Genomic DNA, 14,041 nt, shown 5'->3' with positions numbered 1-14,041 from the left:
ACATTAGAGCAAACAAAGGGAGGTGGTGTCGGCCCGGCTCAACAACAATACCTGCCGTGATTAACTCCCGTGTCTGCCGCTGCCTCTGACCCGGCAGGGAGCCACGCTGGGCTTCCGGGAAGTCCTGCTTATGAAGACGTGCGGCCAGGGCTGACCCAGAGTCTAAAACGACGGTTTATCAGGAGCTGAGCTACTCGGGGTGGCGGTGGGTGGGGGCGTGCTCACGTGGGATGGACAGCCGAGAGAGGCCCGGGCGTCCTTGGGAGGCTCGTCCCCGCAGGCGGCGGGTGGGGGCCGCACGGTCAATCCGCCGCATGTGTACGAAGCTTTAGTTACTGTCTTTTGGACGAATCTCCACCGAGGTGGTTGCAAGTGGTGGAAGATCACCGAACGGGGAGGGCCCTCAGGCCAGGGGTCGAGCTCCTCCACGCCCTGCTCCCCTCAGCACCCGCCCCACCCCGACGCCAGGAGGAAGCGGGTGACACGGGGGCGCCCAGGGCCCACTGGGGGCTCCTCCTCTCCACGGAGGACCAAGGCCCGCGCTGCCTCTTGTCTGGGCTGTAATTGTGTCCAGACCGCATCAGCCGGGAGACGCGGCAGAGCCTAGGGGCCACACGGCCGCCCATCACGCAGGCCTCTTCTTTGTACCAAAGATACAGGCACAGAGAGGCCCAGAGTCCCACCCATGGTGCCCAGCCCGGCAGAGGAGGCCTGCCGGTCAGAGGGCCGCAGCCCCCGTCTCCCCAGCAGTCAGCTCCCTCCGCGCTGGGTCTCTGCCCACGACAGGCCCTCTCAGGTGGCGGAGACGGTCTGCAGCCCCGTGCAGGAAAAGAGCCGATCAGAGGCCGGAACAAAGCTGCCTCCTCGAGGCTGTGGCCTTCAGCCTTGCCTCTGCAGGCTCGCGGCAGGGCTGCTGGGAGCATGGGCCTCCTGGTCTTTCCTCTGTGCCCGCCCTTGCGGTCTGTCTACACCCTCCCCCCCCAGCAGGCCCCGAGCAGCAGCATTGTAATAACTCATGCAAATGTGAGCGCTCCGGAGACAAAGGGAGGTCAGGCCAGCGGCTGGGGATCCCTGTCGACAAACAATATTAGATGTAAAATGTGTACCTTTGACAAAAGTATTAATATCGTGCTTTTGATTTTTTTTTTTCCTGATGAAAAGTGAAAAGTAGTAATTGTGAAGTGACAGAGGAAAATGAAGTTTTGAACCAAAAGGCAAAGTTCATGGATGAAAAAACCCAACCCAATTAGCTGCTTATGAGGAATCGAAATGCAAGGCATTCGCTCCTCCATCTCCCCAACAGCCTTTGATTGACTCTGCTCAGATCTGCCCGCAAAGCAGATAAATCGACGTGCCACATGCACGCGATGCTTAATCATTTGTAATCGTCATATTTGCCCTGACACATAATTTGCTATATCAAGCCGCTTTCTTTTTTTTTTTCTTACTCACTAGTATTCAGTGGCTTGGCCTTTGCTTTATAAAACATTTAAGGGTTTGCTTTAAACGCATCAACACGCTGATCTACGATTGCCCTTTGCGTGCCGCCCGGAGGAGCGGCTGCCCGCCCGTCTCCCGCGGTGCCCAGTATGGCTGGAGGTGGGCAGCGTGGCGGCGGTGGGGTGGGCGCTCAGGTCCGGTTCTCTGTCTTTTGTGAGCAGCCACTCCGTGCATCAAGGCCATCAGTCCCAGTGAAGGCTGGACCACGGGGGGCGCGACCGTGATCATCATTGGAGACAACTTCTTCGACGGGCTTCAAGTCGTGTTTGGGACGATGTTGGTGTGGAGTGAGGTAAGCCCACGAGATCGGTCCGCTTTCCGCGTGGCTTTGTCTGTGGACCGTCTGACGTTCGGTCGACGGCGCCACCCGCCGCCCGATCCCCTCAAAGCTGACAGTGCGCCCAAGGCAGGGGCTTCTCCGGTGGGCGGGTGCAGAACTCTGGCCCCCTCCCCAGCCCTGGGGTTTCAAACCTGCCGTCGGAGGTCCCGAGTGCCCTGGAACAATTAGTGCTAGAATTACTAGGAGCAGGTTTAAGGAGACATATGGTGGCAATTTTCATATGAATGATGCCCTGTGGCCTTTCCTGCAAACTACAGCCGGGATCATTTGCAGACATTTTCCTGAAAGCGCAACTGTAGGTCCTGAGTCTGGGTGACAGCTCGGAGGGAGCATTCCAAGACGATGGTCCAATTTTGCTCGTTTTTGGTAATTATGTCCAACTGGCGAGTGTCCGCCTCTCGCGCCCAGCGCTGCTGAGGGCCTCTGCACTGTGGTTCTTGTAGCTGATCACGCCCCACGCCATCCGTGTCCAGACCCCACCGAGGCACATTCCTGGAGTCGTCGAAGTCACCTTGTCCTACAAGTCCAAGCAGTTCTGTAAAGGTGCTCCAGGGCGGTTTGTCTACACCGGTGAGTCCACCTTTCCAGCTTTCCCTGATCCAGGAGGGCCTCTCCATGGCCCCCGGGGGCCCCGCACGGTTCTGCAGGGAGGGCTGGCGGGTGAGCCAGAGGGTGGTGTCATTGGGGAAGTCTCTGCATCCTTGACCAGTTGGTGTGACGCCGTGAACAGGTGCAGATCCCTGGGGCCGCGGGATCCGTCCCCTCACCCCCTCTGTGGTCCTGCCTGTAAAAGGATGCGGTGGGCTGTCGGTAACCACGTTCCCAGCGTCCAAGGGGTGGCTGCCCCGTGAGGTCCCAGAGGTCAGGCTGTGTCCCCAAGGTCACCCATACCTGGGGATAACAGAAGCAGGTCTCTGCCCGGCCTGGGGCCTCACACCACACACTGCCCTGCTGCTGATGGAGGGTCTGAATTCTGTGCGGGGCTGGGCACGCGGACATCACCAGGAAGGGTCCCCTCTGAGGTCCTGGAGCCATGCTCCGCAGTGCTTTGCACACAGGTGGCTTGGAGGACACGATCCGTCCGAGGCTGCTGTTGGGAAAGACCACGGTGACCACAGGGCTCGTCCGCATTGAGGCCTCTGGTCCTGCCGCCCACAGAGGCTGGGATGTCTGAGAGGGCTCCACGTGCTGAGCCCCCAGGGGGTGAGGGCTTGTTCTCAGACAGGGTGGCCTCCACATGCTCACCTGGTCAGGGTGGCTGTGAGGTCCCTGCAGGAGCCTGGGCTGGGCCTCAGGGTCTGACTACATGCCTTCCACTCGGGGGCGGGGTGAGGAGTGGAGATGACTCACCCCTCCCCCTTTAGGAAGCAGATGTGAAGTGTAAGTTCTTCGGGCCGGCTCAGTGTCACCCCAGGGCTACACCTGGCTCAGGTCCTGGCCGAGAGCAGGGCTGCCATGTCCAGAGGTGCCCAGACCCTCGACAGCCTGGGCTGCAGAGATGCCTGCACCCTTGATGGGGCAAGGCGGCCTCCAGTTGGGCGCTGAGCAGCGCTGAGCGAGTCAGCAGGGCAGGGAGGAGCCATTTCCGCCCTTGGGGCCAGCGCATGCCGCCTGGGGCCCAAGACCCTGGGGACGCTGATGGGCGTCTACCTCCAGGGCGGAGGCTCGGGCCCCCTGGTGTGACCAGGAGATGACAGACAGCGGGCCCCCCCCACTGCGGCCCCCAGCCTGCAAAATAATAAAGACTCAGGAAGCGGGGCGGGCAGCCGGGGCCTCCTGTGAGCCTCATACCCGTGGCCATGGTGGGGGCTCTTCTGGTGGGAGGACCTCTGAGGTTGCCAGGGCTGGGATGGGCAGGGTCCCCGATGGGCTGTCTCCCCGAAGTTCTCAGCCGCCTCTGCATGGCCATTGCTGACCTGTGGGTACCCCGCTGGGTGTCTGGCCATGAGCTCAGGATGTGGGCAGAGGGAGCCCTGCTCCACCCCGCCTGGTATCGCCTGGGGGGCCTGGGGGCCACCCGAAGCCCGCATCCTGCCTGGGAGCCCTGGGGGACGCTTGACCCCCGCTTCCACTGCCCCCTGGGTGCCTGTGTGACCTGAGCTCCCAGGAACAGCCGCTGAGGCATCTGGGTCCCTCGGAGGAGGGGACGTGCATTCGCTGGCAGGCCCTGAGCGGCCACGGGCCACGTGGGTGCCAGGTTGGGCCAGGCACTTGGGGGTGGAGGCATCTGTAGGCGGTGGGACCACCCGGGTCTGCCCCAGACGGACAGGGACCCTCCCCCTGAGTCAGCCCCTCTGGCCTCCCGGCCATGCCCCCACGGGTCTCCAGATACCCAGTTCTTGACCCGTGGGCTCTGGGTGCAGAGACCCGCAGGCTGTGGTCGGCGTGCTGACTCAGAAGAGACGTGATGGCAGGAAGGCCTGGTTCCTCTTAAGTGCTCCGGGGGCTACCGGGGACCGCGGCCCCTGTGGCAGGAGGGCTGCCGAGCCGGGCGTCATGGTTGGAGGGAGGGCACGCAGGCACCGTGGCATGGGCAGATGGTGTCCTGGGGCTGAGGCCCAGCCGCTCGGGTGCCATGGGGGGGTGGGTGAAGCTGGGGCGGCTCTCCATAGCCAGCTGCCCCCAGCGGGGCAGAAAATCTTCCTTGGCCAGAGGGCCCCTGCCCTCAGGGAAGCAGGCATCCCGAGTCCATTCCAGGGACACCCGTGTCCCAGTGCCCATCGTCCACTTCTGCGGTCTATGCTGCGTCCACACCATGGTGAGGGGGCTTCTCAGACCCCACGTTCGGGGTCCTGGTGGTCCAAAGCTCTGGGGTTTCCTCCACAAAGGGTTCTCCCATGAATGGATGCTTCAATGAAGCCATTCAGCCAGCCGGGCCCCCTCCTGCGGGGGGCTCATCTACGCCTCCCGAGCATCATCAACGGGAATATACATTTCAAATGCGCGTCAGGGCTAGGGGGCCCCGAGCTCTCCGGGAGCGGAGGGAAGGTGGGGTCATAACCTGTCTGACCTGGAAGCTTCTGTCTGATTTGTGCTGCCCTGGAATTGATGGGGACAGAGGCGCAATCACAGGGACTCGCTCCTCTCTGCAGGCTGCGCCAGCCCTCCTGGAGGCCGGACACCCTGCGGGCAGCCCCATCCCCTGGGCGTCTGGCTCCCGTCATCGGCAGGCTCGCAGGGACGCATCTCTCTGAGCCCTCCTGGGTGAGGTGGCCAGGCCGCCAGAGGCCAAGGTCTAAACGAGCTGTTTACAGCAGCTGAGAAACCCCAGGTTCTTCTGAACCAGACCCGATGCGTCCCCCCAGAGTGGGTGTGCGGTGGGGCGGGCCGAGCCCACCCAGCTAGGCCCCTTTGCCGGCTGCTTTCAGCCTCGGTAAAGGCAGAATTACCTTGGGAGGCGGTGGCGGTGCAGTGGGTTAGCACGGTGAATTAAAAGAATGAGTCACAGTGACATGTCCGGCTCCTCCGCACCAGTCCTTTGTATTCCCAGTGCGCCTCACCCCTGTTGCAAGAAGGTCAAAAATTAGAGAGAGAGAACAATTTTCAAGCGGCTAGCACTTAGGAGCAGAATTAACAATCACTCTGTATGTAATTGCCAGTTAATAGTAAATTGCCTTCCAGACTGTAAAATGCAATATAAACGGGTGGGCACCTAAAATTAAATTAATGAGATATTTGCTGCATTTAAAAGTGAACAGTGCAAATTAATAACTGAGTGCAATGCTTGTTTTAATATTTGTCTAATAGTGTATCGTTTGCTCGTTTAATAATAATTAAAACAGTCCCGGAATATCCTACCTGAGGAACTCCATGGGCAGAGTGAACAGTCTCACATTTATAATTTCAACCAGTAGAAAGACATCGAGTTGTTCAGAGCAATAAAAGAAATTATTTTTTAATTAGAATGTAAGCATTGCGGTGTTATTCGATTAAGACAAATTGGAATTTGTATGCTTCTAATTGAAATTATGTTCGAGGGAAAACTGCTTTTACAGACAGCGTTTTGCGAGCGTGGTGAGGTGCTTTTGCACAATCACAAATGTCCCTTTTCCCAGCGTGTCTGTGTGGCAGAGGGCTCCATGTGACATCGAAGGGCAGGAGCTGGTTGGTGGTGGCCTGACTCGTGGGCGTGGCAGCCAGGGGCTCTTCCTGTAGCTCTCTCGGGCCCAAATGTGTGGCTGACCACCCCCCCTCAGTTTAGAGATTTCTTTTGCTCAATTAAAGGAATTATCACAAATGGCCAGGCATGAGCATGCAGCCTGCCACGGGCACAGCCAGTTCAGTTACTGAGCAGGATGGTGGCAGAGGCCGTGCCAGGGCCGGAGTGGCAGGGGCCGAGCACGGCGGCCAAGTGTGGACGAGACGAGGACAGAAAGACGGCCGCTTTCCGCACTGAGATGTGCGGCTCAGACACGAGGCTCAGCCAGCAGTTGCCAACAGTTCTCACTCTTCCCGATACGGCATTTCTTTTCTTTTTTTAAAAAATCGTTTGTTGTTGTTGTTCAGATGCTCAGTCGTGTCTGACTCTCTGTAACCCCATGGACGGCAGCACGCCAGGCCCCTCTGTCCTTGAATACCTCCTAGAGTTTGCTGAAACCCATGTCCCTTGAGTCGGCGATGCCATCCAGCCATCTGATTCGTCTCCTTTCACCTTCAGTCTTTCCAGCATCAGGGGCTTTCCCAGGGAGTCGGCTTAAAACTGGCTACATGTCGGGGGCGGGGGGCGCTCGCTCTGTCTCAGGAGCTGTCTGGCACCAGGGGTAGCTGTCGGCTTGCCCCGGGGGCCACCACGTCCTTTGGCAGCCTCCCGCTACCTAACCCACACTTGGGACCGCCTCTCGAAGGGCGCGGGTGTTTCCGGAGCGTTTTGAAGTTCTTGTGTGTGCATCCAGACGTGATTCTGTCAACAGCTGATGACATGCAGCGGAGTCGATACCCTTCGAGCACTGCCACACCGACCTGCTGTTTCCCAGCCCAGTGCCTCTCAAACAGATTACTTGTATCCACCGAGCGGACGATTCCTAATTGTCTTCCACCTATCATACTATTTTTACTTTGCTAAACTGCTTGCTCACGCCTTCCTTCCCCTTAAATGTAAGCCACCTGATTACTTTGGTGATCAGTTTTTGCCCACGGAGGTGGATGCGGGGGAGGTATTTGCATTTTGTGTTCAGGACACTTTCAGCCTGTGTCTGTGATTCCTGGGCTCCCCGTCCCAGCCAGTGAGGCCCAGCGGCTCTCAGCAGCTCCCTGGGCGTTCCTGGATGTAGCGAGGACCCTGCAGACCCAGGGCCATCGCTGGTCCCCGCTGGCCAGTCGGATGGCGTCAGTGGCAACCTCTGCCGCCCTGGAGGACAGATAGATTTGCTTTTAATGTGAGGACGGTCAAGTGGAAAAGCAGCTTGGGGAGACCCCTGCAGGGCCCAAGAGCTGAGATAGCCCCCCAGACAACGCACGACTCCAGCAGGATGTCTCGCCCGCCCCACCCACCTTTGCGCGTCCTTGGCTGCGAGCCGGGGGCAGAGGACGAACTTGTCCCTGTTGGCGGGGATGGCGAGCAGACCACTTGGTCGTCTCTGGGGCCATTGGTGGGGCTCCTCGGGGCCACAGAGGGAGGGGCGGGCCCCCTGGGGTCGTCTGCACGGTGCGGCCCAGCCCCGGACCAGACAGCGACCAGTGAGTCCTCCAGCACGCGGCACGGCTCAGGGGATGCTTGCCCAGCCCCGCGGCCCTCTCAGGAGCCGGGTGGCGAGGCCTCCCGGGTCCCTGCCGTCTCAGAGGAGGCCGGAGAATGAGGCACACCGTGTGTGCTGTTGCACAAGTAGACGATTTGTCCTAATCAGTGACACCCATTTACTAGAATTGCTTAAAATGAACTATACCTCATCCAGAAATCGCACATTTAGAGGCGCTCCATTCATCATCTGAAAATTGAGGGCCAGTAAACTTTTCTGCTCCTCCAGTGGGATCATAGGCATGCATCAAAATGTTAGAAATGATTGGTGAGAGGAAGCTGTCACCCATTTATCAAGGAAAAGAACATTATTTGCTAATTTCCCAACCAGGCTGGTGACAGGGTGCTTCGTCTTTGGACCCACGGTGACCAGCATGGCCTTTTTGTTATTAGTACAAGTCAAGCGCTTTTGGGCAGTTGCTAACAAGACACATTTGTCTGTCATCAGAGGGGCTTTGCTTGTTTTCCAAGTGCTGTGACCACAGGCTGCTCTTCCCGGAGCCCGATGGCTGTGCGTGGCGGGGCTGCGCTCGCCCGGGAGGGGAGCTGGCTGATAAATCAGGAAGTTTCCACGTCAAGGTGAAGGTATTGACTCTCAGCACCGAACCTGACAACACGGAGCCGAGAGGAGACAACCATTCGTCTTCCCCGGAGGACACAGGGGTCATGGGTTCCCTCGGCGGGGGAGGGGCCGCGGGCCGCCAGCCCCCTGCCCCACAGGAACGGGGCAAGTTTGGGACTTGACTCGGTGTCTCTGGCCTGTCAGGGCACCCACCTGCCTCTGGGGCCACTCTCAGAGCCTGCGGGAGTGCCCGGGAGCGGGGAGAGCAGGCTAAGGCAGCGAAGAGGGCGCACAGATCAGAGCTGTGTCATCTGCGGGGAGGAGCTCCCACCGCATCCGGGGGAGGCCGGGAAGCTGCGGGACGAACAGCTGTCTCAGCGGAGAGCCCGCCAAGGAAGCTGCGGGCCTTCTGCTGACCAGGAGCAGAAGAAGCAGGGCCAGCCTGTGGTCCCAGGAGAGAAGGAACAAGGACAGTCCTCACAGGGGCCTCCTCCCTCCACATCCCTGTGAGCGGGTGCCCTGGGTCCAGGGCCGCCCAGGTTTTCATTTGAAACCTTTGTTTTGGGAAGGTCTTGGGGCTTCCCTTATGGCTCAGCTGGTAAAGAATCTGCCTGCAATGTAGGAGACCCGTGTTTGATCCCTGGGTTGGGAAGATCCCTTGGAGAAGAGAAAGGCTACTCACTCCAGTATTCTGTCCTGGAGAATTCCATGGGGTCGCAAAGAGTCAGACGTGATTGAGCAACTTTCACTTTCACTTTTCGGCTCTAAGTTGAGCCAAAATCTCAACCTGACAAAAAGGACATTTAAAAAAAACTATCATTTGAATCGGTTGGGCCTTTTTTTATTCAGTGTATTCCATAGAAAGTGCAAGCTGAATCGTTCTTTCTCAGGATGACTTTTCAATAAAGCAGCAACACCTGGACGTCCTCATCAGGCATGTGAGCTGTGCGCTCCACCCCCAGAAACAAATACACAGACGTTTTCAAATGCTCTTAAAGAGCCTGTAGTCACTGGGTTGCACGCGGGCCCTGGGTGCTCGTGGTGGGTGCGTGTGCTCCAGAAGACTCTCTGCTGAGGGTGTTGAGTGTGAGACACAGTCTCCCGTGAAGACCGTGGGCTGCTGCCCGTCTCGGGACTGGTGGATGTAGATCACCTTTGGGGGACACTCCTTAAAGGTACAGCCTGGCGGCGGGTCCCTCATCGGCCCCCCAGACGCCGCCCTTCCCAGCTCCCCTGAGGGCCCTGACCTGCGCCTCCACACGCGGAGACCCCACCTCCCGACACGGTGAGCCCTGTCAGTGGGCCAGCCTTCCACGGGCTGACGCTCTCCCACTCCGAGCGCCTGCTGACCCCCGAGGACCACAGCCGGGGCCTCTGAGCACTTGGAGGTGGGGGAGTTCGGCCAGGTTTCTTCCCATCTTTTCAGCCCTTTCATCCTCCCGGGAGATGCCCCTTGCCTCAGACTCCCCTGGGCCCTTCCGGGTCTCAGCCCTGGGCGTGGTGGGGCTGTCCTGCCCAGTCTCAGAATCTGTGTGCCTGGCCCCTGGGCCCAGCCGGCTTCTCTAGGCCCGACTGTCACCTTGGCCAGCTTCTGAAGACCAGCCCAGCGCCCTTCCCTAACGTTCCCAGCACAGGACACCCGTGAGCCCTTGGGGATGACCACACAGCCAGGGCACTTGTGACCCTCATGGCATCAGGCTGCAAGGTCCCCGGGTCGGAAGCGGTTTGCCTCGTGTGCTCGTCGCTGGTGAACACAGAGGTGGTTTTGAAAGCTGACCCGTTAGTGTGAGCTACAGGGTGCGAGGTGCTGGGGCCACAGCCTCACGCACGCTGCCCATGAGGCCTCCTGGAGACAGGCCCGGGGTGGTGGACGCCGCCCACCCCGCTGCCCCGACCGCTGGCCCCTCCAGCCTCTGCACTCAGGAAACACCCATGGGCAGCAGTGTTCTTTCAGGGGAGCTGGGTGTTGGGGGGGTGGTGCGGAGGCCTCGTGTCCCACACGGCTGGGGGTTGGCCTGTGGCTTCCCGTGGTCAGCGTCTCCCTGAGGCCCACCTGGGCCAGGTTCTCCACAGGTGACCAGGGAAGGCCAGAGACCACCTGCGTCTCATAGGTGCTGGCGGTGCGGCATGCTTCCCTGGGTTCCCCTAGGGGACCTGGCTGGCTTCACATGGGCGGCCTGGGGCCTGGCTCCGGGCCGCCCTCGGCTGCATCTGGGCCCCTTCCAGCTGCTCAGGGATGAGGATGAGAAGCGATGGCCAGGAAGTCCTGGAAGGGGTTCGGGTCTCCGGGAAGAAGGGTGGCTGTGGGGACAGAGGGCGAAGCCTGTGCAGACATGGGTGCCCTGGGCGGGCAGGCGGGCTGCACCTCGGCAGCGGGTAGGGGGGTCTCCAGGCGGGTCAATGGTCTCCAGGCGGGTCGGGGGTCTCCGTGGTCTCCAGGCGGGTCGGGGGTCTCCAGGCACAGGGCAGAACTTGAGCCCAGGGTGGGGGAGCTGGGGGGAGTGAGTCTGGGCAGGGTGGCAGGGCCCGGGGGTGGGTGAGGTCCCAGAGGCCTTCTGAGCCCCACACGTTTGGGAGTTTGGGGGCCCCTTGGGAGGAAACAGGGCTGACTGACTTGAGAGGCGTAACCCGGAATCCTGTGCTCAGGACTCTTCTTGGCCCTGTCAGTATTCACACTGACTTTGGCACTGTCTTTAAAGGCTCTGACTTAGCGCCTTGCTTTTCTTCTTTATTCACCTTGAAAAGCCGGAGTTAAAAACGCCTCTGTGGTGACTGAGGGCGGCAGTGGAGCCTTCCTGAGTGGGGGGAGGGGGTCTCTTCCCCAGCTCCCCCACCCAGCTGGGGGCCTGCTCACCCCAGTTGCGGCCTCTGCTCTTTTACACAAGTGTCAGACTCCCCTCTGACAGCATTCGGACCATGCGAGGCCTTCCCTGGGTACGGGCCTGGCCGGCGGGGGTGTGCTAGCCTAGTCGCTTCAGATTCTGTTCTTTATCCAAATGTAGCTCACACAGCCTAAAACCCACCCAGCTGAGCATACAGTTAAGCTGTTCTTAGGAGGGTCGCGAGGTTGTGCGACCACTAACGGAGAACGTTCCTCAACAGAAGCACCCAAGCCTGGGTCAGCAGCCCGGCCCGGCCCCGGCCCCGCCCCGCCCCGGCCCCGGCCCCGCCCCGCCCCGGCCCCGGCCCCGCCCCGGCCCCGCCCCCGCCCCGCCCCGGCCCCGGCCCCGGCCCCGCCCCGCCGCCGCCAGCTCCTCCCTCTCTGTGCGTCGTCGGAGGGTCGGGAGGGCGCACGTGGTCCTGTGGGAGCGCTCTGTTGGCTCCCGGCCCCGGCGCTGTGCTGCCCTCCTCTGTGCGGCCGAGTGGTCTCCCCTTGTGTTGGGACCACGAGGCATCCGTTCGTCTTGATTCAGTCCCTCCTTGGGACCTGCTGGGGACAGGTTCCCGGACCAAACCCACGGATGCTTGAGTCCCTTGCAGCGCAGTCTTTCCTGTCCAAGGTCATCGCCACGCTTGGTCGAATCTGAGGGTTTAGGGCTGCGGATACGGAGGGCCGACTGTAAGACAAGTGATCCTGAGAGAGACTCGTGAGCGGGCTCTCGTGTGGACATACAGGAGACGTGTTCACTCTGGCTTCTCCAAGTCAAAAATGGAAATAAACCTTCTCCATTGGTCTCGTATCTTGAGGAGGTCCCCCGGGTCACCGTGGTCCTTCATCGTTATGATGGAGCACCCACTATGTGCCTGCGCTGAGTAGGGCAGGTGCTGTGACTCGGTGAAGGCTTCCCAGGAGCACGTGAACGAGTGGGCTGGGGAGTGCGCCCTGGGGGCGGCGGGGGTAGGAGGACACAGGAGGGGAGGGGAGGGTTTCTGGGGGGCGGGGCCGCCTCCAGCCGTGGTGGGGGGTGGGGGTCATGCCAGAGGCGTCCCTCAGCTTGCCTCTGTACTGAGGTTTCACGTGGATTCCACGTGTGCAGGTTGCCTGGAAGGTCTTCCAGAGCATTCTGTCGGGAGGGCGCGCGCACAGGCTGGCTGGAGTTGCCCTCGCTAAAGGTGGGGTGACCTGCATCATCTGTGCTCTTTATCCTTGAGAGTGGTTTCCGTTCGCCACCTTCTCCTTCCCTTTTGTTCAGACCCTTCCACCCATCGAGAGAGGCTGCTTTTGCTGGAACCGAGATGGGGGATGCGAGGGGTGGGGGTGGCCAGGCCCCCCTTTCCTGCCTCCTTAAGGAGTGTGTCTCGGGGGTCCCTGTCCCTGGGGGCTGAGCCCCCAGAGAAGGGGGAGTGTCTGATGGCCCGGGCCTCGGTCTTCCTGAGTTGCAGGCCTGGGCTCCGTGGGCCTGGGCTCCGTGGGCATGGTTTGGACAGGACTACGAAGCCAACATCCAGGGTATTCCTTGAGGTCTGTAAACAGCTGTTTGAATGCCATCCAGTGGTGTCAGCAAGGGTGTTATTTGGGGAGCAAGGAAGATGTGCTGTCCCCTTATCTGATCTGTCACAAAGCCGCTGGGTAATGCCAGCGCCGGGGAGCCGTGTAGGGAGGCCCAGTGCACCCAGCCGGGCGTGGGAGCACCCCTCCGGAGCAGCGAGGTGGGCCCAACTTCCGATTCGAAGTCAAGTGTGGCACCTTTCACGTCCTCAGAAGTCCTGGTGACACAAGGTGCCCTGAGTTGGAGGGCCTCCAGGGGGAGTCCTGGGAAGCAGAGGCCAACCTGGGGTGGGCACGAGCCTCCTTACGGGCTGTCAGGGCCACGGCGGGCATGCCGCTGGAAAAGCCTGGCTGCTTCGATGCGGGGACCGGGGCTCGGCTGCCTGGCGCTCAGGGTGTCAGAGCGGGCTGGTGCCGCCGTGCCCGGGCCAGGTAGGGGCAGCGTCTCCTGGCGCGTGATGCCCGCCCCCCACGGCCTTTGTGTTCCCCATGCATGCCGCGGCGCCTGGCTCACCCTGCCGAGTTCTGTGATTGAAATTCATTGCCAAATTTATTGAGAAATTAATGAGAAAAGCTGCAAAGTATTGACTTTGAGAGGAAAACACAACTCATCTTGAATGAGGAGGAAAATGCAGCAATAATTTAGCCGCTATTGATTTGGCCCTGTCCATGTATCGATCTTCATTTTACAATATTAATTTGCACCTGCAATCGGCTGCTAAGGGAACCGATTTCATTTCGTGGCTGCGTTAATGTGCGGAGCATGAGGGGCTCTTCAGAAGTGGGGGCGCTGCACGTTGTGTGGGGGGAGGCAGCCTCTGCCTTTTCTAGCTTTGCTTGCTGCTGAAATAGGCCAAAAATTAATTTTTTTTGTCGGACAAAATATGAAAGCAGAAACCCACCTCCGACACGGCCCTCCTCTCGGCCGCGCGGCCCGCACGAGGAGCCGTCAGCCGCCTGAAACTCCAGCCACCTCTCATCATCAGGCCCGGATCAGTTCAAAGTTCATGAAATTTCTATGAGCATTGATCTCGCCCCATTGATTTTTTTTTTTTTTTTGCAGCAGATCTTTGAAATTTTAATTTCCCGAGCATCTGAATTTCTTATAGATGAAATGCACTTGGAGGAGACAGTTGATGATAAAGTGGAGAACTTAGCATCATTTTAAAGCCTAAAAAAAAAAAGGGAGAAAAAAAACAGGCGGTTGCAGCCTGTGCCATGTTTTTGAGGTGGAGGAGGCGCTCTAGCGGGGGCGAGGTGTGGGGGTGCTAAATACCATTTTTGTCTGCCGTGGCCACACATTTTTAATGCAACTTTTTATACAGTCATTTTTGAAAGGAAAGCTATCTGGAGAAACAGCAGGACAGAGCAACATTCTTCAGTGCACAATCATTTGCTCACAGCAGTCTTTATCACCTGGTCAAGTTCACCTAGTTACTTATCAGTGGGACATTTAATAACCTCAAGGTGATATAA

General features: G+C 59.5%; 1 protein-coding gene across 9 annotated transcripts in view; it reads left to right on the top strand.

Annotated features, from left to right (window-relative positions):
* The window catches only part of EBF3 (EBF transcription factor 3), a 118,134-nt gene that overhangs the window by 86,270 nt on the left and 17,823 nt on the right, over positions 1-14,041 (top strand). For all 9 annotated transcript variants that reach the window (XM_061403864.1, XM_061403857.1, XM_061403859.1 and 6 more), the window contains exons 9-10: positions 1,662-1,792; positions 2,284-2,410. In XM_061403864.1, the coding sequence (XP_061259848.1) occupies positions 1,662-1,792; positions 2,284-2,410 (258 nt within the window). The remainder of the gene's footprint in view (positions 1-1,661; positions 1,793-2,283; positions 2,411-14,041) is intronic.

This window comes from Bos javanicus, chromosome 26, assembly GCF_032452875.1.
Source record: "Bos javanicus breed banteng chromosome 26, ARS-OSU_banteng_1.0, whole genome shotgun sequence".
Taxonomy (NCBI): domain Eukaryota; kingdom Metazoa; phylum Chordata; class Mammalia; order Artiodactyla; family Bovidae; genus Bos; species Bos javanicus.
Note: the sequence above shows the minus strand (reverse complement) of the source record. Positions and strands in the feature narration are given on the sequence as shown.